This window comes from Sycon ciliatum, chromosome 10 (assembly GCF_964019385.1).
Source record: "Sycon ciliatum chromosome 10, ocSycCili1.1, whole genome shotgun sequence".
Lineage (NCBI taxonomy): Eukaryota > Metazoa > Porifera > Calcarea > Leucosolenida > Sycettidae > Sycon > Sycon ciliatum.
The window spans coordinates 1,178,617-1,203,077 of NC_088652.1; the positions used below are offsets into that span (position 1 = coordinate 1,178,617).

Here is a 24,461-nt window from a genome sequence, read left to right on the forward strand (position 1 = left end):
TAGCCGTATCGCCATGGCGATGAGAATAGTTTCTCCTGCTTTTTCATGATCACCATCATCGTGACGTCATGACAAGCAATACGCGACAAAACGCACCTCGGTGATACGGTGGAATCACCGTGTGAAGCGGTATGACGTGCAGCAAAGGTTATTCACTCTGACCTAAACAAACAATCTTCGCGCCCGGATTCTACTCACACATGGCTTTTTTTAATACCGAAAAGTAGTTATTTACTCTTGGCCATAACAATGAGGAAAAAATTGCACAAACCAAAGTATAAACTGAAGAAGATGCAAATAGGGACGACCGAAGTAGAATAGTCAGATTCTTTCTGCAAATGAAGTGTGTTGAACTTGACAAATGCGGAGTGAATATGAGATTCTGGACCGGTGCAATGCAATTCATCGTGACAGGGTGGAGCCATCCTCTAGGACTTCCTTTGCAACTATTTGCACAAATCAAAGAATATATTTTAGAAGACGCAAGCAAGAAAAACAGAAATATAATTAGATAAAGGATGGCACTAAACAGATAAAAGGCCTCTTACTTTTACGGGCAAACCGAATACAATTGACAGTGGCATGGCGAATGATTAGAACACAACCTATGCTAGCCTATGCTAGAAGCTGGTTCTGTTTATTGTATTCATTACACTGTTGTCGCCTTGTCGCCTTTTCGGAATTAAGGTTATTCTGCAATTTAAAGATTTACAACTAAGCAAAAGCAGAATAAATGTGATGTTCTGAAACGGTGAAAGGTGAAAGATAATACGTGCAGTCAATCAGGTGCTTCACAACCAATGCTTGATGTGTCTGAACTACCTGCACGGGAAGAGAGAGAGAGAGAGAGAGAGAGAGAGAGAGAGAGAGAGAGATAGAGATAAAGAGAGAAAGGAAGAGAGAGAGAGAGAAAGAGAGAGAGAGAGAGAGAGAGAGAGAGAGAGCGAGCGAGCGAGAGAGAGAGAGAGCTTAGACACGGGACATGTACAGTCATGAGTAGAATGCCAAGCTGTAAGGGACTTAAAAGGACGGCGTGGAGACAAGAAACCTTATAACAATGAAAGTGGAGTGAGCGCACTAATACCACGAGAACAATGGAACACTATTTTAACTTGAACGGCTGAAAGGATTATATCAATTACTGGGTAATCGATCGATAATGACTTAACAATCAAGTAATCGTTATGCTACAGATTACTCATTACGGATGTTGAGTCCAAAAAGTACTAAAAAACCCTGTTTTGTGAATTTTGAATCAGTTTCCGCTGTAAATATGCAATTGGCAGGGTAGGGTTCTTGTTCTGAGGTTCAATTGACTTCAAAACTGCCATGTTTTGGAGCTACCCTTTGAATTTTTGGTATTATGATGACATTATTATTAGCTTGTTGAACTTAGAAGTTGCGACTTCGGCGGTATTAGTCATGAAGTTGGTTGTTCCAACCAGGAACACACGCTTCTTGCCGACCTTGACACTTGACTGACTCACGACTGCCATCCAGGAGCACACGAGGAGCACGTCGCACACGAGAAGCACGTCGCACCTTCCACTCAGCAAACCTGCAAGAAAGCACCACTCCCTGCTCAATATACAGCGTTTCGGGGAATTCACCCCTCGTCAGTTGACCTTGAGTAGGCTGAGGAAGATTGTGCCTGAAAAGCACCACTTATATACTGCTCTCCAGGCCCACCATCACCAGGGATACAAACTTAGAGGGACGCCGGGTTTGCCGAGTGATTTGCTCCTGGTGTGCTCCTGGATGGCAGTCGTGAGTCAGTCAAGTGTCAAGTTCGGCAAGAAGCTCTCCAAGCTCTCCAGGCCAAACCATCACCAGGGAGACAAACTATACAAACGTCTGTTTGGCACAACTCCATGAGCGACTCCGACTCACGCTGCTACTTGCGGCTTCACAAGGTGTTTGTCGCGCTGGAAACAATGGGTATGTGGGTGTTGGTGTGTGCTATGGTATGTTGTGTGTTGGTGAAGAGTGTGAGTGCTGTTACGAATACTTTTTTTTTATTTTGACTGCATGGCGGGCTGACTTACGAATCCAGTCTAGTAGTACCAGAAGCAGCCGCGGCTTGGAGGGCCTTCGTGTGGAGGAGTTTTCAGTTTTTAATTTTTCCCGTTCTTTCGACCATGCCAATGTTTCCAGAAGCACTTTTGCTCGATGACCTATGCCTGGTGCCTGGGCCCATTTTTGAGTGCAGACAGGAGAAGTACTCTTATAAACTTTGTTGGAACACGTGTTCCGGGCTGAGTGAGACGAGCAATTTGTTAATAACTCTTTGCCCCTCATTTTTCTCTTCCTCTTTGTCTCCCTTTCTCCCTGTCTCCCTGTCTCTTTTTCTCTCTTCTCCTTTCCCCATGTTCCCTTCTCACTTTCTCCCCTTTCCCTTTCTCCCTCTCTCTCTCTCTGATGACCAAAGCAGGAAAAAATGAGTCAGCCCATGCATCGAAATTTGCCGAGCTGCGCCTCCCACTCTTTAGTGTAGTTGGGGTAGTTCTTCTCGACTCGAAATTGTTTTTTTCTGCACGTGATGGTTGTTCAAAAACAACAGCCAAGAACGATGTCTGTATCTTTGAAATTCTTCTTGATAGTATCATAGGGTTTACCGTACAACCACCTCATAGAGTCTCCACTTCTTTGCTCAATGAATCTGTTCAATCATCTACCCTGAGATATAAGACCTAATCAGATACCGCTCTCAGAAAGCGTTCAATGGGCGGATCAAAACTCAAGCAGGTGGAATGAAAATGGCTTTCCTGATGACTTCAGACTTGAGAATTTTTCAAAAAGAGGAACTTCTTTTCCGTATGATTGGAGACCACAGATTTACGGCAAGGCAAACAAGGCAGATCATACTGGGCAACTCTGCAAAACACCGAAACGGTAGCAGCATGAAAGAGAGCTGCGCAAAGAGTTGTTTCACTCATTCTGGTGGTCATGTACTTGTGCATGCCATGATCTTCGTGTCTTTGGCACGTCCGCGTGCGTACACTCTTCTCCCACGATTTTCCGCTTTTCTCGTTAACAGGTAAAACGCCATAGCAAGGATTATGGTGCACGTGGATGTGTAGGTCGTATGAATCGGTTCATAACTTTTACTCAACAGAAAACGTCGATTCAAAGTTCTTCGTGCTGCTGAAAATTAAAAAAAGAAAACATTCTCAAGTTCAGAAGTATGCAAACCGCGTTCCAATCTTAGACACTCCGGTGTTTCGCATCGCACTGCCACAAATGACACACTGATGAAAAGGTCCTTTCCTCAGCTTTCTAATAAGCTATCGTGTGTGAAAATCAAAGAAATAGCAGCGGACGTACGAAGATATAAACAGTGATTCACGCTCAGTGCGCACACAGTGCGCGTTGGGGCAAGTAAACTCGTCCTTGGGAAATCACTGGGGACGAGTATACTTGTCCTTGGGCTTCAAAGGGTTAACAGTTTGCTGTAGGAAGTACAGCCAGGAGTGTGAACATAGAGTCGGTTGTGTACATTTATGAGATATTACTGAGATATGCTAGAAGCAGGGCCAAGCTTCTACAACATGTACTTACTTGCACATTCAAGCTGCATCGCCTCCAACAGTGCGGCATTAAACAACATCTTAGAAAGATGGGAGAAAACAACAACAACAAAAACACAGCAATAGTCCATCACTGTCATCATTGATGACGGCTGTGTGTGCTGAATCATAGAACTAGGTTTTATTGCACCCGGTTTGCACCTATACGCTAAACCTAACTCTTTTTCGAAAACAGGACATAACCACTAAGAAATTTGTGGATATCTCGCAATTGCACTGTGAAAGAAAATGGTGTTTATCAACTGACAAACTCTGTATTCAGTTGCTATGCACAATCTGCGAATGCACTGCATTGAAAGGTCTTCTTTTAAGAGTGGTGCTTTCTCGCAGGTTTGCCGAGTAGAAGGTACGATGGACGTCTCGTTTGCTCTGAATGGCAGTCGTGAGTCAGTCAAGTGAAAATTCAAGTCGGCAGGAATAGCGCAAGCTGCCCCGTAGTGAGCAACACACAATTCCCCAAGTATCGCTGAAGTCACACCAACCTCTTCTTCTTTTATAATAATTTTGTCGTTTCGTGCCGAGCTCAAAAGAATTGATCCTTATGGGAACCAGCCCATGAGAGTCTCGGTATGACGAAGCATCTGCTGCGAAACATTGACTATCTGGAGGCAATCATCGTTGAGCTTCATCAGTAAAGTTGCCACATCAACCAACAAGCAGTGATGATGAGGTGCCAGGGGATCCACCGACCCCTTCAATCCCACAAACACGCACCAGGAAAAAGAATCAGAAATGCAAAGCGAAGCTAGATCTAGCCATGGGGAAGTAGAATGAGTAATAGCGCCGGATGGTGTTTAGAACAGTAACTACTAACTAAACTAACACTATCCTTTCCCTCAAAGGACATTCAGCATTTAGTCGGGTTAATGGGGTTCCCGGTCAATGTCGTACATGAACATACTCTCAACCTCAAGGAAGCTCTCGTGAAGTCAGCACTGAATCAAAAGAAGTGCAATGTCATACAAGACTAAGAGAGGCGCTGAGAGCAGTGAATTTGAGGAAGACTGCTTAACCCCTGCATCTCATGCTAGTCTTGTTCGCCAAGCTGCATGTGTGATTCCTCCGGTATTATCTTTAATAATTACTATTGTGAAGTGTGCTCTGTGTCAGAAGAGGTATGTAGGTGAGACATTCAGGGTGGCAAGTGTCCATTTCGAGGAACTCCACTACGAAGCATGTCACAAGTTCCTCGGCAAACCGTGGGTTAAGCACATGGGTACAGAATGACCATTGAAGGCGCTAACACCCTAACTCCGGGACAGCTGATCTTGCGGAGTCTGTCAACATAATTTGATATCAGTGAGTAACGTACTGGTGGAGCCCGTAGAACGCATAGAGTTCTTCCATGTACAGGTCCTCCCTCATTATAACGAGTCCGGTTGGTACATAAACCCCGTTACTAGGGCCGTTAGTAAATAAAAATCTGAAATCCCCTGGCGAAACGTGGTCTATACAACTGTTTACAGGTCTGGTTACAACATAATCCGTTAGTACATAAAATTCGTTATAACGACCCTTTGCCCAGGTCCCTGGAGTGCCAAACCCTCAGTATAAGATAATATTGACCATGCAGGACCAAGGCCAAAACACGTAAGATAAAGCAGAAAGACGAAACGTATTATATCTATGTATTCGTGAATATGGACGATCCTTTGTATCCAAGGAAGAGTTATGTTGGAGATTTTTAATTATCTTATAACGAGTTGAAGCATCGATAAATTATGTTGTATAGAGGGTAGCCCCAGTAAGTACGAAGTAGCGCCTATGTCACCTTTAGCTGCAAGTCCTGCTACAAGATAAGTCTCGTTATAAGATAACCGTTTCGATGGAGGACCTGTATTTGTTAGACTCGGGGGAATGTTTGATTGTTATAGATTGATCTATTATTAATATTTGTGGTACGATCTACGATCTACGTTCTGCTACGTGTGTCGTTCTACGTGTGTCGTTCTACGTGTGTCGTTCTACGTTCCTTTGATGCATGCATGACGGAGAGTGACAATGTTTTACCTCATTATGAATCAGTCTTCTTCTACATGACCTCTGCATGGCTGACGTGTGTCTTACTTTGGTACGAGCTGACGAGGCCTATACTGTCGTGTCATAGCGCCATTAGTGCCTATACTGTCGTGTCATAGCGCCATTAGTGCCACGACAGCACTGACGTGTCTCTGCTGCTTATCTCTCCATGATTGCCCTTTTACATGTTCACTTCTAAATTATCCTAGAACAAAGCAGATGGTGTTTCCTGCTGTGGTATACGCGAGTTGCATGGAATGAATCTTGCGTGTGTACGTATTCACCACTGTATTCACCACTGGTGTAGTCGTCGTGCTGCACAGCCAGCTTTCATTATGAACATAATAAATCCCCGGCTATCACAACGCTGTTCCCGAGGGATCGAGCTTGATCCATGACTGAGTCAAGATACTCAAGCAGAGAGACATCTTGTCAAGGGCACGACCCGGGTCGTTACACTGCACATACAACTACTTTCTGGCCATTGTCCAGGTGCAGGTGAAGCCAGATGACCTCATGGCCATGGCAGTTGATGTCACTCAAGTGGTCAAAGGAGAGGGAGTCCCGGACCCAGACTGCGTCCTACGTTGAGTAAAAATTGAGAAACGATAAAATTTGTGGAGGTGGGTACAGAATCTCGCTCAGGCGCAATAGGGCAGCTCTCAACAGGCTTGAAGGCGATTCTGTTGCTCCTGCCGGGTGTCTAGTGGCGATATTCAGAGAGAGGACATCTGTAGCTTTCCAATGCGACCAAAAAGAAATAATTACGAAACTGGTGAGTGAAATTAGATAATTTTCAAATGCATACTGGGACTATTGCGTATGGCAGGGCGGCCGGTGGCAGGAATCAGGGGATTTAGCACCAGGGCGCAAAAGGTTATCCTATACTACATATATTACATTATCCTCTCCATTCTATCTCCCCTCCGTGCCTGTGTTCCCCCCCCCCCCCATTCTCTTTCTGCCCTCTCCTCTTCTAAGTCGTCTCCTTGTGAGAAGGCACCATTGCCTGTTTGGTTGAATGACTATAAATATTAATTATAAGCGCCACAACAATGAGTGTACTGGAGTGCTGGCTGGAAGAGGAAGAGAGAGAGAGAGAGAGAGAGAGAGAGAGAGAGAGAGATAGAGAGATAGAGAGATAGAGAGAGAGAGAGAGAGAGAGAGAGAGAGAGAGAGAGAGAGAGAGAGAGAGAGAGAGAGAGAGAGAGAGAGAGAGAGAGAGGAAGAGGAAGAGAGAGAGAGAGAGAGAGAGAGAGTAGTAGTTGAGTAATAATGACTACTATTGAGCTAAAAGTAGAGGGAAGAACACACTGTAGTTGAGATAATTCTCTAGAACATATAGTTCACTTACCCGATTCACAAACAGTTGTACAGAGTTCCCCTTTAGATTTCCATTGTGGTCTGCTACCCGACTGCACAGTACTGACTTGACCAAAGTGTGGCAGGTCGAGCCACATTCTCTCACTGTGGCCCGGTTTATAAAATAAACATTGAGTCCACAGATCTCCACTCAATAGGCGGGAGTAATGGCTCGAGCAAAAGCGCACAGCGTCATTATATGTCTTCGTTCCATGATAAGAAAGGAATTTCTTCTGCGCACTACAATGATGTCCTGTGGGAAAAAGAACGGTGGGCATTGAATCATAATACCATTTTTTCACCACCTTTGTTGACCTGTTATAGATTGATCTATTATTAATATTTGCCGTACGATCTACGATCTATGTTCACTATGTGTGTCGTTCTACGTTCCTTTGATGCATGCATGACGAAGAGTGACAATGTCTTACCTCATTATGAATCAGTCTTCGCAAGTTGCATGGAATGAATCTTGCCGCGGTGCGTACGTTATAACAATTGGCGACGAAGATGAGCGTTTGTAGTAAACTGAGCGGAGCCCACAGGCTTCCAGTTTTCGAATACCGGGGCACGCCAGCAGAAGTGTCCTCTCGTTGGAAGAAATGGTTACGAAGCTTTACTTACATGGCTGAAGGCCAAGGGATTACAGATCACAAACGGTTGAAAATGTTACTGCTGCATACTGCCGGAACACAGGTTCAGGACTTATTCGAAGACCTCGAAGATCCACAGGCGTCGGCTCTGCCTGCGGATGACAACGAGTACAAGGTTACGTTACGGAAACTGAATGGACATTTCAAGGCCGCGCCACATCCTGTATACGAGCGTCACGTGCTGCGCCAGATGACCTTTGCTAAGAATGAGTCGGTGAGCCAGTTTGTTGTAAAATTACGCGTCCAGGCCCGCTTAACGCTTGTGTAATTTTGGTTCCGCTTGTGACGACATGATCCGAGACCATGTGGTGTCATGCATTATGAATGTCGAGTTGAAAAAGAAGTTGTTATCAGATCCAAAACTAACTTTGGGTACCTGTCTCGAGATTGCAGCTTTGTTTGAGGCAACCCAGCAGCAAGCTTCGTCTAACGGATCATGCACGTAAACCTGAGAGAGTGTCTTGGTAACTGGCCTTATCTGCACAGGGATGTGAAAAGCTTCTCCATGAGGCAGAGGTCACACTTCTTGCTTGAGCTTGAACATACTCTCGGAGACCGGGTGGTTCACCATGCAATTGGGAGCGGCTTGCCTGCTCTCTTCAACTCCCCCCCCTCCCCCCCTGTACTTGGACGGCTCAGTGCACTTCTCATATCGTTCATGATGGAATGAGGGGAGATAGTCGTTGTATCTTTACTTTGCTCAGGCTACGAATCCCTATCCAAGCTAACCTAATGGCCGTTGACGTCCTAGGTGATGCATTTCACTTGCCCACTGGGCGATTCATTGCGTATCAGAAGCCGAATGATACCCTAAACTACATGTAGATGCCCTGTCAGTCACTCTACCCATTCCCACAGCCGTTATCAGGAGTCTGCCATTTGGGATCAGTAGACATAAAAACACAAGCTTACCGACGGTTAGGCTGCCGACCTGACTGGACAAATGATCCCTGGCTTCACCAGACGCCAGAAGTCGGACACCATGTCCTTTGCCGCGACGTCCATCTCCAAAAAGAACTCCATCTTCGTCGTGAAAAGGCTTGAAATACTCAATATTCAACCGAGATTCGCGGACTCGCGCTTTCTCGGATTGATTAATTTCCTGTTGGAACAGTTGCAGGGCAGCTTCCCGCCACTGTTTCAACAGGTGATGGCTCCAAAGCATGCCTGGAGCAAGCCATATCGAGGTTTCAAGCCACCCCTCTCAGCAAAAAATCGAAGAAATTCGAAATTTCAATGGTGGAAGATATATTATGAAGAGAATTTCAAAAAGTATCTTTCGCGGAGCGATCGCTCAACCTACGTCATTCAAACTTTGCAGGATGGTTCAGACGTACATGCTAGGCATGGAACCACAGGCGATGATGCCATAGCTGACACACAGAGTAACACACACAGCAGATTCGTGTGCACAGATACTAAATTAGTGGACGTCGTCATCTTCTTCCCGCTGATCTCGAATGTACTATGACGTGCTATTTCGCCTGACGTGAGTAACGTACTGGTGGAGCCCGTAGAACGCATAGGGTTCTTCCATGTACAGGTCCTCCCTCATTATAACGAGTCCGGTTAGTACATAAACCCCGTTAGTAGGGGTGAAACAATTATACCGAATACTCGAGCACTCGCTTGGTTAAAAAAGTAATAATCGTACTGGGAATAAATCAGAGTACTCGTTCATACATGGTGCATGCATTCACCACAGAAATCTGCAGTTTCAGAGCAGCAGTCGGCAGATATTGATGTGCAGACTCAGACTGTGTGGTGAACATTTGCTCACGAGTAGAGAGCCCAAATGACCCACCAACCAATATACCCGAGAAAAATGACTGCTACTCGGTTCAATCAGGGTTGTATCATGTGATTTTAAGGCCCTTGGTGTGCAATTTTTGGGAGATGAAGAATACTCGAATAATCGAATATTCGACCAGAGAGAATCAGAGTACTCGAACTCGGGATCTCAATGCCAGCTTTCACCCCTACCCGTTAGCAAATAGAAATCTGAAATCCCTTGGCGAAACGTGGTCTATACAACTGTTTACAGGTCTGGTTACAACATAATCCGTTAGCACATACAATTCGTTATAACGACCCTTTGGGATCAGTAGACATCTGTCAGATAGATGACGCGACCAGGCCGCATTCTCAGACGCGACAGCTATGTACAATAATGCACTGGCCAGAAGCTAAATCGAGGGGCCAGGGACGAATGCTCCAAGAGACCGAGCCAGAGAAAAGGAAGAAAATGTCTAGACATAATTATGTAGTTCGATCCCCCTTTCAGCATCCACTGGCAGTTGACAGGCATTTCCCAAAAAAGTCACCATTTCACAACATACTAGAGGCTAGCCATGACCAGCAGCTGGCAGAAGCAAAAACATGCAACTGGCGCGGCAAGCTGGAATGCCTTAGGACCGGTCACCGTCTCACTAGCAGCATTGCCTACTCTGCTGATGTGAACGGTGACACAGCTGAGAATAAGTTCTACTGTTGCCTTGCAGAAAACACATTCAAGCAAAGATACAATGGCCATCTCATCTCATTTTGGCATTATCCATCAGCACCCGGCGAAAGGCCGTAGATTGGGACCCGCCGGGCTAGCATCCAGCCACCAAAGGGGGGGGGGGCATACACCATAATGGATATTAAATATGATGGTAGGTAAACAACAGAGAGAAACACACAACATTTTTTTAAATATCGATCTTAGGAAACACGATAGGGTTTGGAGGAAATTCTGACCGAAAGAACTTCACCACCCACCCCCGAGCATTACAAAACAAGGACCTCACGCAGGATAGCTGTCGAGCAAAGGAGAGGATTCTTTTGCCATTCAGACACAGAGCAGTAGCTGGTGATACGGATGGTGTTAAGGTATGCTGGCATGTATTTGGAAACAGTGCACAAAGTCCCAACTACCACAGAGACAATCTTAGTCTCAACTTGCCAAAGCCGATGGATTTCGCGAGCAAGAAGTTGATACTTGGCACGTTTCTCAACTTCCTTTTCAGCAACGCGTGGATCACCAGGTACAGAAATGTCAATGATTAGGGCCTTCTTGGCAGGTCCATCAACCAGAACAATACCAGGCCTTCGGTGCTCAATGAAGCTATCGCACCGGATGATGAAATCCCACAGGATCATGATATTCTGGTCCTGCGGAGATATGATGGTGTATCTCTAGCTTCAGGCACGTTATCCTCGGGCGCAGGATGCTCCCGTACCGTTGCATTGGTCTTGGTATGCTCAAGCACCGGATCACAGTGGTGCTTGTAGTACTTGTCTTCACATGGTATCCCATGTACACGACAGAGTGACCAGTGGACCAGAGAGGCCAGCCGATTATGACGCTCCAAGCGCTCCCGTCCTGCGAGCTTTAAACACTGTCATAGGATATGTGCAACTGACTCGCCTGCCTTCCCACACATTTGACACAGGGGGCTTCCGCCCGGATGGAAGATGTGGACCTTGAGCAGGTGAGTTGCCAAGGCCTGGTCTTGTACCGCGATGATCTGGCTCTCTGTGGTCTTCTTGAGACCAGCCTTTGTTAGCCAAGTCCAGGTGCTCTCATTGGTCAGTTGTTTGCCATGGTTTCTGGTTCCGCGCCAAGAGGTGTTCTTGTTGAAGCCGACACTTCACCACATGTGAGGAGTCCAGGGGAGCATCCAGATGTGGACACACAATGGGGGCAGCCACGTTCAGGAGTTCCTCGTCTGACTGAAGCACATACCGCTGCGGATTGCTTTTCTCCATGGTGATAACTTCATGAATACTTTGCAAACTACGTCCACCCTCCTTGCGACAGACGTACATACGGGCTACATAAGCGCGCGAATGGAGAGATCCTAGTCATAAGCTTACGCGTTCTTCGGTCAGCAGGTTTCAACTCGTCTTGCGTCCATGCCAAGATACCAGCACTATACCGCATCAAAGCCAGGTGTTGATGGCTGTGATGATGTTGTGACCATTTAGAGCTGAACAGAATACTCGTCGCACACGCCACTTGCACTCCTGCAGGATTTTCGTCCTCATACTTGAATGGTCCATACCTCCAGCTTCAAGGAATCCGAGGTATTTGTGCGTTTCTTCTGGTCGCAGCGACCTGATAGAGCGGTCAGGCAATAGGATCTCCGCAGAGGCTGCATGCTTTCCTGCCTTTAGTACAACGGTCGCGCATTTTGCCACACCAAACTGCATGCCAATGTCTTGACTACAGCCATGAACAGTGTGAACAAGAGATCGCAACACCTTTTCCTTCTTTGAATACAGCTTGATGTCATCCATGTATCATAGATGGTTGAGCTTGGTTCGGTTTTGATCCTTAAAACAGTAGGCTGTGTCAGCCTTCCGTAATACCGTGGTGATAGGTATGAGGCAGATGATGAACAGCAGTGGGGATAAGGAATCACCCTAGAAAATCCCACGCTGAATGGCCGCCGATCCCAAGTTGTTGGTGCCGTTCAAAAGGTTAAGCTTCCACTGAGCCATGCTAACAGTGATGAGTCTGCGAACGGATTCGTGTATGCCAAACAGCTCCAAACAGCGCTCAATCCAATCGTGAGGAACCATGTCATACGCCTTCTTGTAGTCGACCCCCCCCCCCCCCCATGGCCAAACTGTTCGCTGTAGTGGCCAGGTCAATGACGAGTTGATGTATTAATTTTTTTAAAGGATAGGGAGAACTTCAAATTCAAAGGATCAGTCAGGGAAGTGAACTGCCTGAAAAGAGAAAAATCTCCAGACCCACCAGGACTCGAACCCGGGACCTTGCTTGTCATGAGCAATGCTCTAACCACCGAGCTAGGGGACAAGGCTGAACCTAGAAGGTGCTGGCAAGTTTTACACTCCAAAGGCAGCTCACAACAAGTGCCACACATACTGATGGCACTTTGGTCTTTTTCTCTCCTCCCAGGGGACCAATCACAGTCATTTTCTGGAACGTACTACCAGAGGTGAAAGAACGTGATAATTTTTTTTTGAAAGGATAGGGATAACTTCAAATTCAAAGGATCAGTCGGGGAAGTGAACTGCCTGAAAAGAGAAAAATCGCCAGACCCAACAGGACTCGAACCTTGGACTATCTAAAGACTAAGCTCGAAAGATGAGTGACTATATTGATGACGTGTACCAAGTGTGAGACTTCAATCTACGCTCACTACAATCTTAATCAGAAACCCACATGAATATCTTACCGCATCTGCCTTGCACTGTTACCGTGCCATCATTGTGGCAAGTTGCCTGAGGGTTAGATGAACCACTAGATTCAAAGCCGGAGTCACAAACTGCGTGCAGGATATTCAGTTTGGTATTGGAGGAATTTACCGGAAAAGTTGCCTTTTGTAAAACTGGCCGATCACATCCAAATGGAGCTAGCAACACAGGTCAGAGGCAAAACATGGAAAATATTTGATGGGTTGGTTGGTTCCACCTTTACACCCACATTCAAGGATGACAACCCATTTATAAAGATGGCAGACGGTTACCGTGAAGCATGATATACCTATTGCCACGTGGTGATTGATGAGCTGAACATGGAGGGAGAGCAGAACCACCTGCGGGAAATCGACTTGCTCCCTATAAACGTGTGGCACACATGAAAGCTTATTTTCAGGTAGCCTGGCAAGCGTGCTGGCCTCACCAGGGAGAGCAATTCACAGCATAACTATTATTGTCACGCATAGTTCTTACTTGTATACCCTTGTTTTCTGCACACGTTTGTGAGAAATCGCACCTCGATACTTTAGTGCTGTCATTGTATCCTGCTACCCTACCTTGATTGCTATATTATTTCCTTTGTTCTCATTTTGTTCTTTAGTACAACGGTGATTCCTGAGGGGCAGGCTTGTGATGGTGATGTTATTGCGGCTGAAGCTAGAGATGGCCAGGTCCAGGCACGATGTAGGTGTGTGTTGGCGTAGGTGGGTGGCAAAGGAGACGTTTTGTCTGAGACCACGAGTCTCGCACAGCCAATGCAGGTCCTCACTTAAGGCATCAGTGGTGTAGCTGGGGTGCCACAAGCAGTTCTTGGTGTTGAAATCGCCAAGGAGAAGTATCTCATCCTGGGGTCTTTCAACTAGCTTTATGGCTCTCTCCAGTTCCATCACGAACTCTGCCGGGTCGGACAGTGGGGGACGGTAGATGTTCCCTACCAGAAGGGAGGCTTGGCCGGTTGTTATTCTAATCCAAATACATTCCGCTTGAGTCATGGGAATGGGAATTGTCTCGTGTTGGCAGCTGTGTGGTATGTATGTGGTAACTCCTCCACCAAAGGTGTCCCGGTCCGCTCTTATGAGTTTGTAGCCGTTGATGGCGTACATCCCGTCGCTGTCCGATGGATCAGCCCATGTTTCCTGGATGGCGATTATTGACGGTTGTTGCAACTCTCCCACGTGGATAAGCTCGTCCATCTTGTTAAACAGGCACCTGACGTTCGAGCTGATGAAATTCGCGACTTCCATTATTTTTTATTTATTTTTGTAATTTGTTTCGTTTTTTTTGGTATTTCCGCAATTGAAGATATTGTTCTCACTGATATTGTGTTGTGTTGTTGTTGTTGTTGTTGTTGTTGTTGTTGTTGTTGTTGTTGTTGTTTGAATTCTTTATTCTCACGATGGCACCATCGCCAATAAGAGATAAATTTATGAGAAGGTGAGATTGTGGGTTAAACAGTTGGAAAGTGATTTACATCACTTTGAACATTACAAGTATGGGAGAGGGTGAGCGCTGCAGGAGCAGATTGAGTTAATCAGCAGTGAGCAGATTTCTTGTTTGAAGGAGGGTCAGGAGGTTTCTTGTCCATGTCATTGAATTGTTTCCTTCTTTGTGTAGTTGTGATAGTTTGGTTTATACGGGACGACCTTGAATGTACCAGCACTGCTCCGTCACCTCCGTCACCTCCTATCGCGAAAACTTTATATTACTGGAAATCTGAGCTCAATACCTTTACAACGGTGTATCGATAGACTTATTTTTGACGGAGTTATGAAAGTTTGTACACTGACCTATGCACTGCGCAAATCTCATAACGTCTATAGACGTCATTAGTCGTTTGGCGTACAGCGCGCTTGACGTCTATAGACGTCATTAGCACAGAAAAGGTTAAAATAGGAGAAATCACTTGGAAGCGAGTTATGAAGCAACTATCCCTGACTGCAACAAGAGGATAAGCAGTCAGAAAGTTTGTTGATGCGCATTACGCCACTCAGGGAACTAACATGACGTGAAATTGTTCTTTGTGTAGTCGTGATAGTTTGGTTTATTTGGGACGACGTTGAATGTACCAGCACTGGGGAAAGTAGTGCCCTCTCTTGAATAGTGCCCAACCTGTGATGGACATTGAAAGTAGTGCCCTAGCGACAATAATGGCACGAGTACGGTATTTACTTACCCGTTCCACTTTAAAGCTGAGCTGTCGGTATTCAGGATCTAGGTGACTGCAGGCTCTGCGTTTGCCAGCTCTCGCTTTTCTGGTTGTCTCCAAAATGTGTGACTTGAATGTTCAATAGTGAAGTATCAGTTTTGAGCGAAAGGATTTTGTTCTAAACAATTGCACCTATTCAGATTTATTGAGTGTGTTGGCTCTAGTAGTGAAACAAACTAAAATAGTTATTGATAACAGTGCAGGTGAAGCAAACAGTTACAAACAGGCTAAAGAGCGAACAGATCGAAAAGACCAATGAGAGACCAGTACGTACGATACACGTAACCAGAACCAAGACAACGACATTGTGGACGAATAACACCTCTCTCTCTCACTCTCTCACACCCACGCCTTACTTTCACAGGGCATGCTCTGCATAACCTACGCACGCCGAACACCTAGTAGACACGCGTACTCTCACAGACGGAAGCAAAATCTCACCATCTCTAACAACATGTACTCACACATGCACCGCACACACACCATATTTGCCACTGATCACGCCATCCACACCACATACTCCTTCAGACACTACGCTCCATATCTGGCGCACTTCACGCCATACTCATATATGCATCAGGCCACATAAGATGCCGGACAGGACAACACAGCAAGACCAAAGACAACAGCTTGCGGAAATAATAGCGCATCCAATTTCGCAACATAGACACGACAGAATTGGATATTGTCATCAAAACATACAAATGACATGCCACTCTCTACCAACTTACTGCTGCAGGCGCCAGTACTATCTCTGGTTAGACCAGCATTGCATTCACATTTGTATGAACCCTCTGTGTCTTGACACGTAGCATGCGCAGGGCAGGGGTTGGGTGCGATGACACATTCATCAATGTCTGGGGTGATCAACATACCAAGCGTTACACACACACACACACACACACACACACACACACACACACACACACACACACACACACACACACACACACACACACACACACACACACACACACACACACACACACGAACATAAAATAGACAGATCACTGTGGACAACGTCATTCACAGCAAGTGTAATTTCGCCAACACTCCAAAACACTCCAAAGCTGTGCTTAGTATGACGATAGTGTAAATTTGATAATAATACTAGAAAGATGAAACAGACTCTACGAGCACCAAAGAAAAACTTCATCATGAACAAGAAAAGCCACCAAGACAAGCTACCTCTTGCCCAGAGGAACAGTCCCGAAAAGGTGCTAGGAAACCAGAAAAGGATACAAGAATAGAAACAAGTCCAAAATTCCGCACTGCGCCGCACGGTGCATGAGAACCCCGTGCGGGATCAGCTGAAACGTTCGCGGAGAAGTTCACGACACGCATAGCCAAAAAGAAAAGTGTGAAGAGGTCAAAGTACAAGTGCGATTCCAGTGCAAACAGCAGATCACAGAAAACTATCACAGGCATGTCACGCTACACGTATGCATGCGTACCACTACCAGATTCGCGGATCTAGCGCTAGCAACAATTGCACTTGATCTCACATGATCAATGAGGACATAATTCAAAATTGGCGCTGCTGCGACTGCACACTTCGGCAGCTGGCACATGGCAAGAAAGAAACGAAAATAACACAACGAAGAATAATACGTTTGAGAGAACAATAAATTTATCAAGTAGAACAATGTAGTATTAATCTGCCAGGGGGTGCTTGCACCTAGCGCTGGGTGACAGTAAGTGCTGACAGACAGAAGAGAAAGAACTAACAGAAGAAGAGAAATACTACAGCGCTGCGGAACGAAGATCAAACGGCAAATTCAGTAAGTTGTAACATGTGATTACACTCAACCTGTCACAATCAATACGCTTGCCACTCAAATACTACTCAACCTGTCACAATCAATACGCTTTCCACTCAAATACTACTCAACCTGTCACAATCAATACGCTTGCCACTCAAATACTACTCAACCTGTCACAATCAATACGCTTGCCACTCAAATACTACTCAACCTGTCACAATCAATACGCTTTCCACTCAAATACTACTCTGACACTGCTCTGAGCACGCAGCGCGGACAGTAAGATATCACATGACCAACCACCCAGCATCCACAAAAACATCAATTCTCGCCATAGAGCTTTTGTTGATAGAAGAACCTTGACTACCGGTCACAATGCTCAATACACGGCGTGCAGAGTTCAGGACAAACCAAAATCCGGTGGAACAAAAAGTGATTAAAAAAAGTTCTCTTCTCTCAAATTTCATGCTGAAAAGCAAAGCAAAGTTTCTGGATGATTGCTTTTCAGCATGAAACTTGTGAGTAGAGACATTATTAAAATCACTTTTTGTTCCACCAGATTTTCATTTGGAGCTTTTGTGTATAGAAATTATTGGGGCAAAACATGTGTACATGGGAAATGTGGGTCACGTGTAGGGTAGCTTCACTACACATGGACTATATGGTCACTTGAAGAAAACACGCTTTTGACCCTGTTGCAGTGCAAGTTCATTTGTCATGCATTGTGGCCCTTCGTCGTGACCAGCAGACTGTTGTTAGGTGTTTTTCGATCTTTGCAAAGGCGTTTGACACGGCATTATTCCGTGGATTCCGAGCCTAAATGTCTGCAAAGTACAAGGTTTCCAGAGAGTCAGACTTCCACAGAATTCGGACATTAGATGGACAATGGACAGGAAAAAGGCTGCAAAAATCAATCCAAAAAATATGTTTCTGACATAATTTCCTACATAGAAATTTCATTTAAATATTGCGTATTTTCCACACAATAATAGTTTTGAAAAGAAGTAGCGACGACCCGGCCATTATGCGCGTGTCGTTATCACCTGACCTTGTTATCACTTTTGTCACTTAGGGTATGCCACGTTTCTATGCAGAATGAGCGCAATTGCGCCAATTTAGCCCTATAAAGATCAGTTTATTCTTATTATTCTTTCATTCAACATCATATGCCTCCACTGATGAGCTCAGGAGGAGCGAAACAGCTGTCTGGAGGGTCAGTTTCAATCTATATACCGGAATTATCCTCGCTGTGGTGATGGTGATGTGAGTGCAGAGTTTGGATTGGCCAAGAGCGCAATGTGGTGGTGTGGTGTATTGGATTCAATAACAGTTTTCCAAAAGAACCTATGATCAGATTTCCCCAAAAATTCGCATATTTGACAAAGGACAGCAGAACAAAGCTACAGAAAATTGATCCACTTATATTTTTCAGACATATTTTCTTCAACAACAATTTCCGAATTTTCAGTCTTCACCGCCCCTCAAACTGATGGAATCAAAAAAGAAAAAGAAAAAAGGCTTCTTTGGACTGTCTAAAATTGGATATTGTCTTCATTTCCATGGGCAGTTTGAGCCAATGTGAATATTAAGAAAAGATAGTGGATTTGGTAAACATAGTTGACAAAGCTCTGGGAAGTACTATGCCATTGCGAGTGTCCCGTGCGAAAGTAAACCAATTATACTTGCTGAGATGTTCAGGGACAATGTTCAGTTTTATGTGATGGACCAGAACGCAAGCCTTTCTCTGCTACAGGATAGAGATTGGGCTGGTGGAGGCCGGACTATAGATCAGTAGAAGGGAATAGAGGGGGTTTCCCTACTATTATTACGTTTCGTTTTTACCTTCCATCCAGTTATGATATTCTGGAGTGATCTGCATTCTTTGTACTTGTTGCTTATGTTTCCAATGAATTAATGTCAAAATCTACTTATCCCGCAGGTTTGGTGTCTGCTAGGGTTTACCGGGTGGTAGCGGCCGTCGTGAGTTCCCTTCGGGAACGGAAACGATAATTTACTTTTTTTTGGTGTCTGTGTTTGTAATACATGTAAGCTCAAGGATAGAACTTTACACTGAACACGTGACGTTTGTCTCATCCGGAGTTCTTCAAAATTTTGTTCTGGATGGCAGTCGTGAGTCAGTTAGGTGAGAATTGAAGTCGGCAGGAATAGCGCAAGCTCCCAAGTAGGGAGCAACACACAATTCCCCTAGTATCGCTGGAGTCGCACCAACCTCTTCTTCACATTGTTCTTCCCGGCGTGGGCTTGCAAATTAGGTGATTTGGAGGCAACAACATTGTGAATGACCAATGGTCCTCAGAGATTGTTCAGCACCTCCATGAGCGACACTAAGTCACGCTGCTACCTGGTGTTCAGGAGGTGTTTGTCGCGCTGGGAACGGATCGTCTCTGTAAGGTTGTATCTCTGGTGATGTTTGTGCCTGAAGAGCACTATATAAGTGGTGCTCTTCGGGCGCAATCTTCCTCAGCCTAGTCAAGCTCAACTGATGAGGGGTGAATACCCCGAAACAATGTGTATTGAGCAGCGAGTGGTGCTTTCTTGCCGGTTTGCCAAGTGGAAGGTTCAATGGAGGGTAGGAATAGTGTCAGCTCCCACTTGGGGAGCAACACACCATTCCCCAAGTATCGCCAAAGTCGCACCAACCACCAAACTGGACCTATTTCTCCTTTTCGTGTAGATCGTGTAACGGAATCACAGCCATTCCGTTCCCCAGAACGCAGGACACAAAGGACAAGTACTCGTTTGTTACATTAATATTATTGACATTACGGAAAAGCAGACTACACTGGAAGAGACGAACAAGAAGACCGACAAAAGGACTCTCGACTACAAAATCCTGCATGCTCATATCACACATACACGCGACGAGATGAGACAGTTTGGGGAATGCCATCACACAGGAAAACAATACATCATGATTCATACAGTTCAGGCACGACATGATTGAGAGAGGTATGGAAACATGCAGATGATATGGCACACTCTACCAACTTACTTTTGCAGTAGGTACTGTTACCTGTATAACCGTTATGACATGTGCAGGTGTACGAACCCGGTGTATCAGTACATTGGGCGTTTGCATCACATGGTGCATCACTACATTTAATTTCTGGGGTGATCAAGAGGCCAAGCATAATACACACATAAAATAGGGAGATCATTCTGGACAACTTCACCCACAGTAAGCAATCACATCAACAAATATCCCCCACGCAACCTAAATCCTCGGCACATACCGTATTTCCCCGTAAGTTAGTACGTACTAACTTTCCAACTTAGCAGCCACATGAGGACTAACTTTCGGGGGTGGTACTATCTTTCGGGGAGTACTTTTTATCGGGGGTAAATGACATGCAGTGGGAAGCCTGCGCAACTCTAGTGTCTGTGTATATGATGTATGTACTGTATGGTGTCTGTACATGTATATGTATGTACTGTACGGTGTCTGTACATGTAGGACGGGTACGAACTTACTATCTTTCGGGGGGGGGGGGGGGACTGTCTTTTGGGGTGATAACCTCGGCAGTGGAAAGTGTATTTTTTATAGGGGGGGGGGGGGGGGTACTAAGTCATTGGGGAGAACTAACTTACGGGGAAATACGGTAGTTTGTTAGACACGGGTGGTCCTCTTTTCTTCTTACAAAGTTTGTTTAAAACTCTTTCCGTGCTGGCCCCATTTACTCCAGCAAACTGCCTTTCAAGCGCACTGACTCTCCTGGTGTCGTTTTCGCGCACAGGTCCGAACGAATTTTTCTCTCAATTCAGTTCACCTTGATGAATTTTCGTCATCCTGAGCTTGTTGGAAAGATCAGGAACAAGCAAATGCATCCTGGTAACTCTCATCTTAATATGCACGGCGGTGCAACTTCTACATCCTCTCAAAACTAATTCACAGTGCCTCTGAAAGGCACAGGAACTCGATCTCACATTCTTTTTCGGTTTCTTGTTCTAGTTCCGGCGATTTTCACAATTCAAACTGCTCTGCAAAGCTGAGATCCACGTGCTTCCCTGGCATGCAACAGAAAACTGCGAACTCATGAACAAAAAATTTCACGATCGCTCAATGCCGTGAATTCTGTGTTCACACCGTCGCTGCTCCGTCAATCTTTCTCCTATCGCGAAAACTTTATATCACTGGAAATCTGAGCTCAATACCTTTCCAACGGTGTATCGATAGACTTACTTTTGACGGAGTTACGAAAGTTTGTACACTGATCTATGCACTGCGATGTACTGCGCAAATCTCATAACGTCTATAGACATCATTAGTCGTTTGGCGTGCAGCGCGCTTGACGTCTATAGACGTCATCAGCACAGAAAAGGTTAAAATAGAAGAAATCACATGGAAGCGAGTTATGAAGCAACTATCCCGGACTGCAGCAAGATGAAAAGCAGTCAGAAAATTTGTTGATGCGCATTACGCCACTCAGGGAACTTGAGGAAACATGTATAGCATCGTGTTGCAATGCAGACTCTGGCCAGCAAAAAAACAGCACATGTGTACTGGATATTAATCATCAAAACATGAGCTACAAGTAGAGTGAAGAACACACTGTAGTTGAGATAATTCTCTTGAACATATAGTTCACTTACCCGATTCACAAACAGTTGTATAGAGTTCCCCTTCAGATACCCATTGTGGTCTGCTACCCGACTGCACAGTACTGACTTGACCAAAGTGTGGCAGGTCGAGCCACATTCTCTCACTGTGGCCCGGTTTATAAAATAAACATTGAGTCCACAGCGCTCCACTCAATAGGCGGGAGTAATGGCTCGAGCAAAAGCGCACAGCGTCATTATATGTCTTCGTTCCATGATAAGAAAGGAATTTCTTCTGCGCACTACAATGATGTCCTGTGGGAAAAAGAACGGTGGGCATTGAATCATAATACCATTTTTTCACCACCTTTGTTGACCTGTTATAGATTGATCTATTATTAATATTTGCCGTACGATCTACGATCTATGTTCACTATGTGTGTCGTTCTACGTTCCTTTGATGCATGCATGACGAAGAGTGACAATGTCTTACCTCATTATAAATCAGTCTTCGCAAGTTGCATGGAATGAATCTTGCCGCGGTGCGTACGTTATAACAATTGGCGACGAAGATGAGCGTTTGTAGTAAACTGAGCGGAGCCCACAGGCTTCCAGTTTTCGAATACCGGGGCACGCCAGCAGAAGTGTCCTCTCGTTGGAAGAAATGGTTACGAAGCTTTACTTACATGGCTGAAGGCCAAGGGATTACAGATCACAAACGGTTGAAAATGTTACTGCTGCATACTGCCGGAACACAGGTTCAGGACTTATTCGAAGACCTCGAAGATCCACAGGCGTCGGCTCTGCCTGCGGATGACAACGAGTACAAGGTTACGTTACGGAAACTGAATGGACATTTCAAGGCCGCGCCACATCCTGTATACGAGCGTCACGTGCTGCGCCAGATGACCTTTGCTAAGAATGAGTCGGTGAGCCAGTTTGTTGTAAGATTACGCGTCCAGGCCCGCTTAACGCTTGTGTAATTTTGGTTCCGCTTGTGACGACATGATCCGAGACCATGTGGTGTCATGCATTGTGGATGTCGAGTTGAAAAAGAAGTTGTTATCAGATCCAAAACTAACTTTGGGTACCTGTCTCGAGATTGCAGCTTTGTTTGAGGCAACCCAGCAGCAAGCTTCGTCTAACGGATCATGCACGTAAACCTGAGAGAGTGTCTTGGTAACTGGCCTTATCTGCACAGGGATGTGAAAAGCTTCTCCATGAGGCAGAGGTCACACTTCTTGCTTGAGCTTGAACATACTCTCGGAGACCGGGTGGTTCACCATGCAATTGGGAGCGGCTTGCCTGCTCTCTTCAACTCCCCCCCCCCCCCCCTCCCCCCCTGTACTTGGACGGCTCAGTGCACTTCTCATATCGTTCATGATGGAATGAGGGGAGATAGTCGTTGTATCTTTACTTTGCTCAGGCTACGAATCCCTATCCAAGCTAACCTAATGGCCGTTGACGTCCTAGGTGATGCATTTCACTTGCCCACTGGGCGATTCATTGCGTATCAGAAGCCGAATGATACCCTAAACTACATGTAGATGCCCTGTCAGTCACTCTGCCCATTCCCACAGCCGTTATCAGGAGTCTGCCATTTGGGATCAGTAGACATAAAAACACAAGCTTACCGACGGTTAGGCTGCCGACCTGACTGGACAAATGATCCCTGGCTTCACCAGACGCCAGAAGTCGGACACCATGTCCTTTGCCGCGACGTCCATCTCCAAAAAGAACTCCATCTTCGTCGTGAAAAGGCTTGAAATACTCAATATTCAACCGAGATTCGTGGACTCGCGCTTTCTCGGATTGATTAATTTCCTGTTGGAACAGTTGCAGGGCAGCTTCCCGCCACTGTTTCAACTTTCAACTCAACTTTCAATTCGAAATTTCAATGGTGGAAGATATACTATGAAGAGAATTTCAAAAAGTAACTTTCGCGGAGCGATCGCTCAACCTACGTCATTTAAACTTTGCAGGATGGTTCAGACGTACATGCTAGGCATGGAACCACAGGCGATGATGCCATAGCTGACACACAGAGTAACACACACAGCAGATTCGTGTGCACAGATACTAAATTAGTGGACGTCGTCATCTTCTTCCCGCTGATCTCGAATGTACTATGACGTGCTATTTCGCCTGACGTGAGTAACGTACTGGTGGAGCCCGTAGAACGCATAGAGTTCTTCCATGTACAGGTCCTCCCTCATTATAACGAGTCCAGTTAGTACATAAACCCCGTTAGTAGGGGTGAAACAATTACATACTGGCCAACCCTCCCGTTTTTCCCGGGAAAATCCCGGAAAATCAACACTCTTCCCGGGGTCCCGGGGATTTCAAGCAAACTCCCGGAAAAGCCAAAGTTTTGTCTGATACAGGATTTTCTAGAAAACTCCATGGTTTCTGCCCGAATGTCCCGGTTTTTTTGAAATTTTTGCAAAGGTATGTACGGTGCTCATTCGCACTTCGAACCAGGGAGTAGTACAATACCGGGTATTGTACTACTCCCTGCAAGATCTGCACTGACAAAGTGACAGGTGGGCGCCGACTGATCAAACTGCACTACGTCTACGAGCTCTCGTACAGCCTATGGCCTAGGGTCGATCTGTGCTGTACGCACAGCTGTAGAGTCCAACGTTTTTTTGGCGGGAAAAGCTCTTTTTCACTTCTTTTTGTGCCATCCAGGGATTTTGAGAGAAATCCAGGGATTCTGCATGTCTTGTCAAGGGATTGAGATTGTGGTGGTTGGTCCGTATGCAATTATACCGAATACTCGAGCACTCGCTTGGTTAGAAAAGTAATAATCGTACTCGGAATAAATCAGAGTACTCGTTCATACATGGTGCATGCATTCACCACAGAAATCTGCAGTTTCAGAGCAGCAGTCGGCAGATATTAGAGAGGTTCCGGGGTACGATTTTCCGTGCCAAAATCCGTATGGGCGCCACGGATTTTTTCCAGGCGTGCTCCATACGATTTTTCGGCACGAGAATCCGTGTGGACTGGCTTTCATACGAACCATGCTTCGTATGGAGATTTTGCGTCATCGGGTGCAGAAAGATTTTTCGCGTACAAATTTGGTACGAGAAACATC

The 24,461-nt window shown here is 45.5% G+C and overlaps 1 protein-coding gene across 1 annotated transcript in view; it reads right to left on the reverse strand.

The window, feature by feature from the left end:
- Positions 1–211: 211 nt before the first annotated feature.
- The window catches only part of LOC135825908 (fibrillin-1-like), a 289,285-nt gene continuing 265,035 nt past the window's right edge, over positions 212–24,461 (reverse strand). Inside the window, exons 23-29 of the mRNA XM_065338544.1 lie at positions 21,416–21,676; positions 19,818–19,931; positions 15,773–15,898; positions 12,814–12,990; positions 6,961–7,221; positions 3,559–3,607; positions 212–822 (exon numbers count right to left, since the gene is read on the reverse strand). Of these exons, the coding sequence (XP_065194616.1) occupies positions 3,597–3,607; positions 6,961–7,221; positions 12,814–12,990; positions 15,773–15,898; positions 19,818–19,931; positions 21,416–21,676 (950 nt within the window). The 3' untranslated portion in view covers positions 212–822; positions 3,559–3,596. The remainder of the gene's footprint in view (positions 823–3,558; positions 3,608–6,960; positions 7,222–12,813; positions 12,991–15,772; positions 15,899–19,817; positions 19,932–21,415; positions 21,677–24,461) is intronic.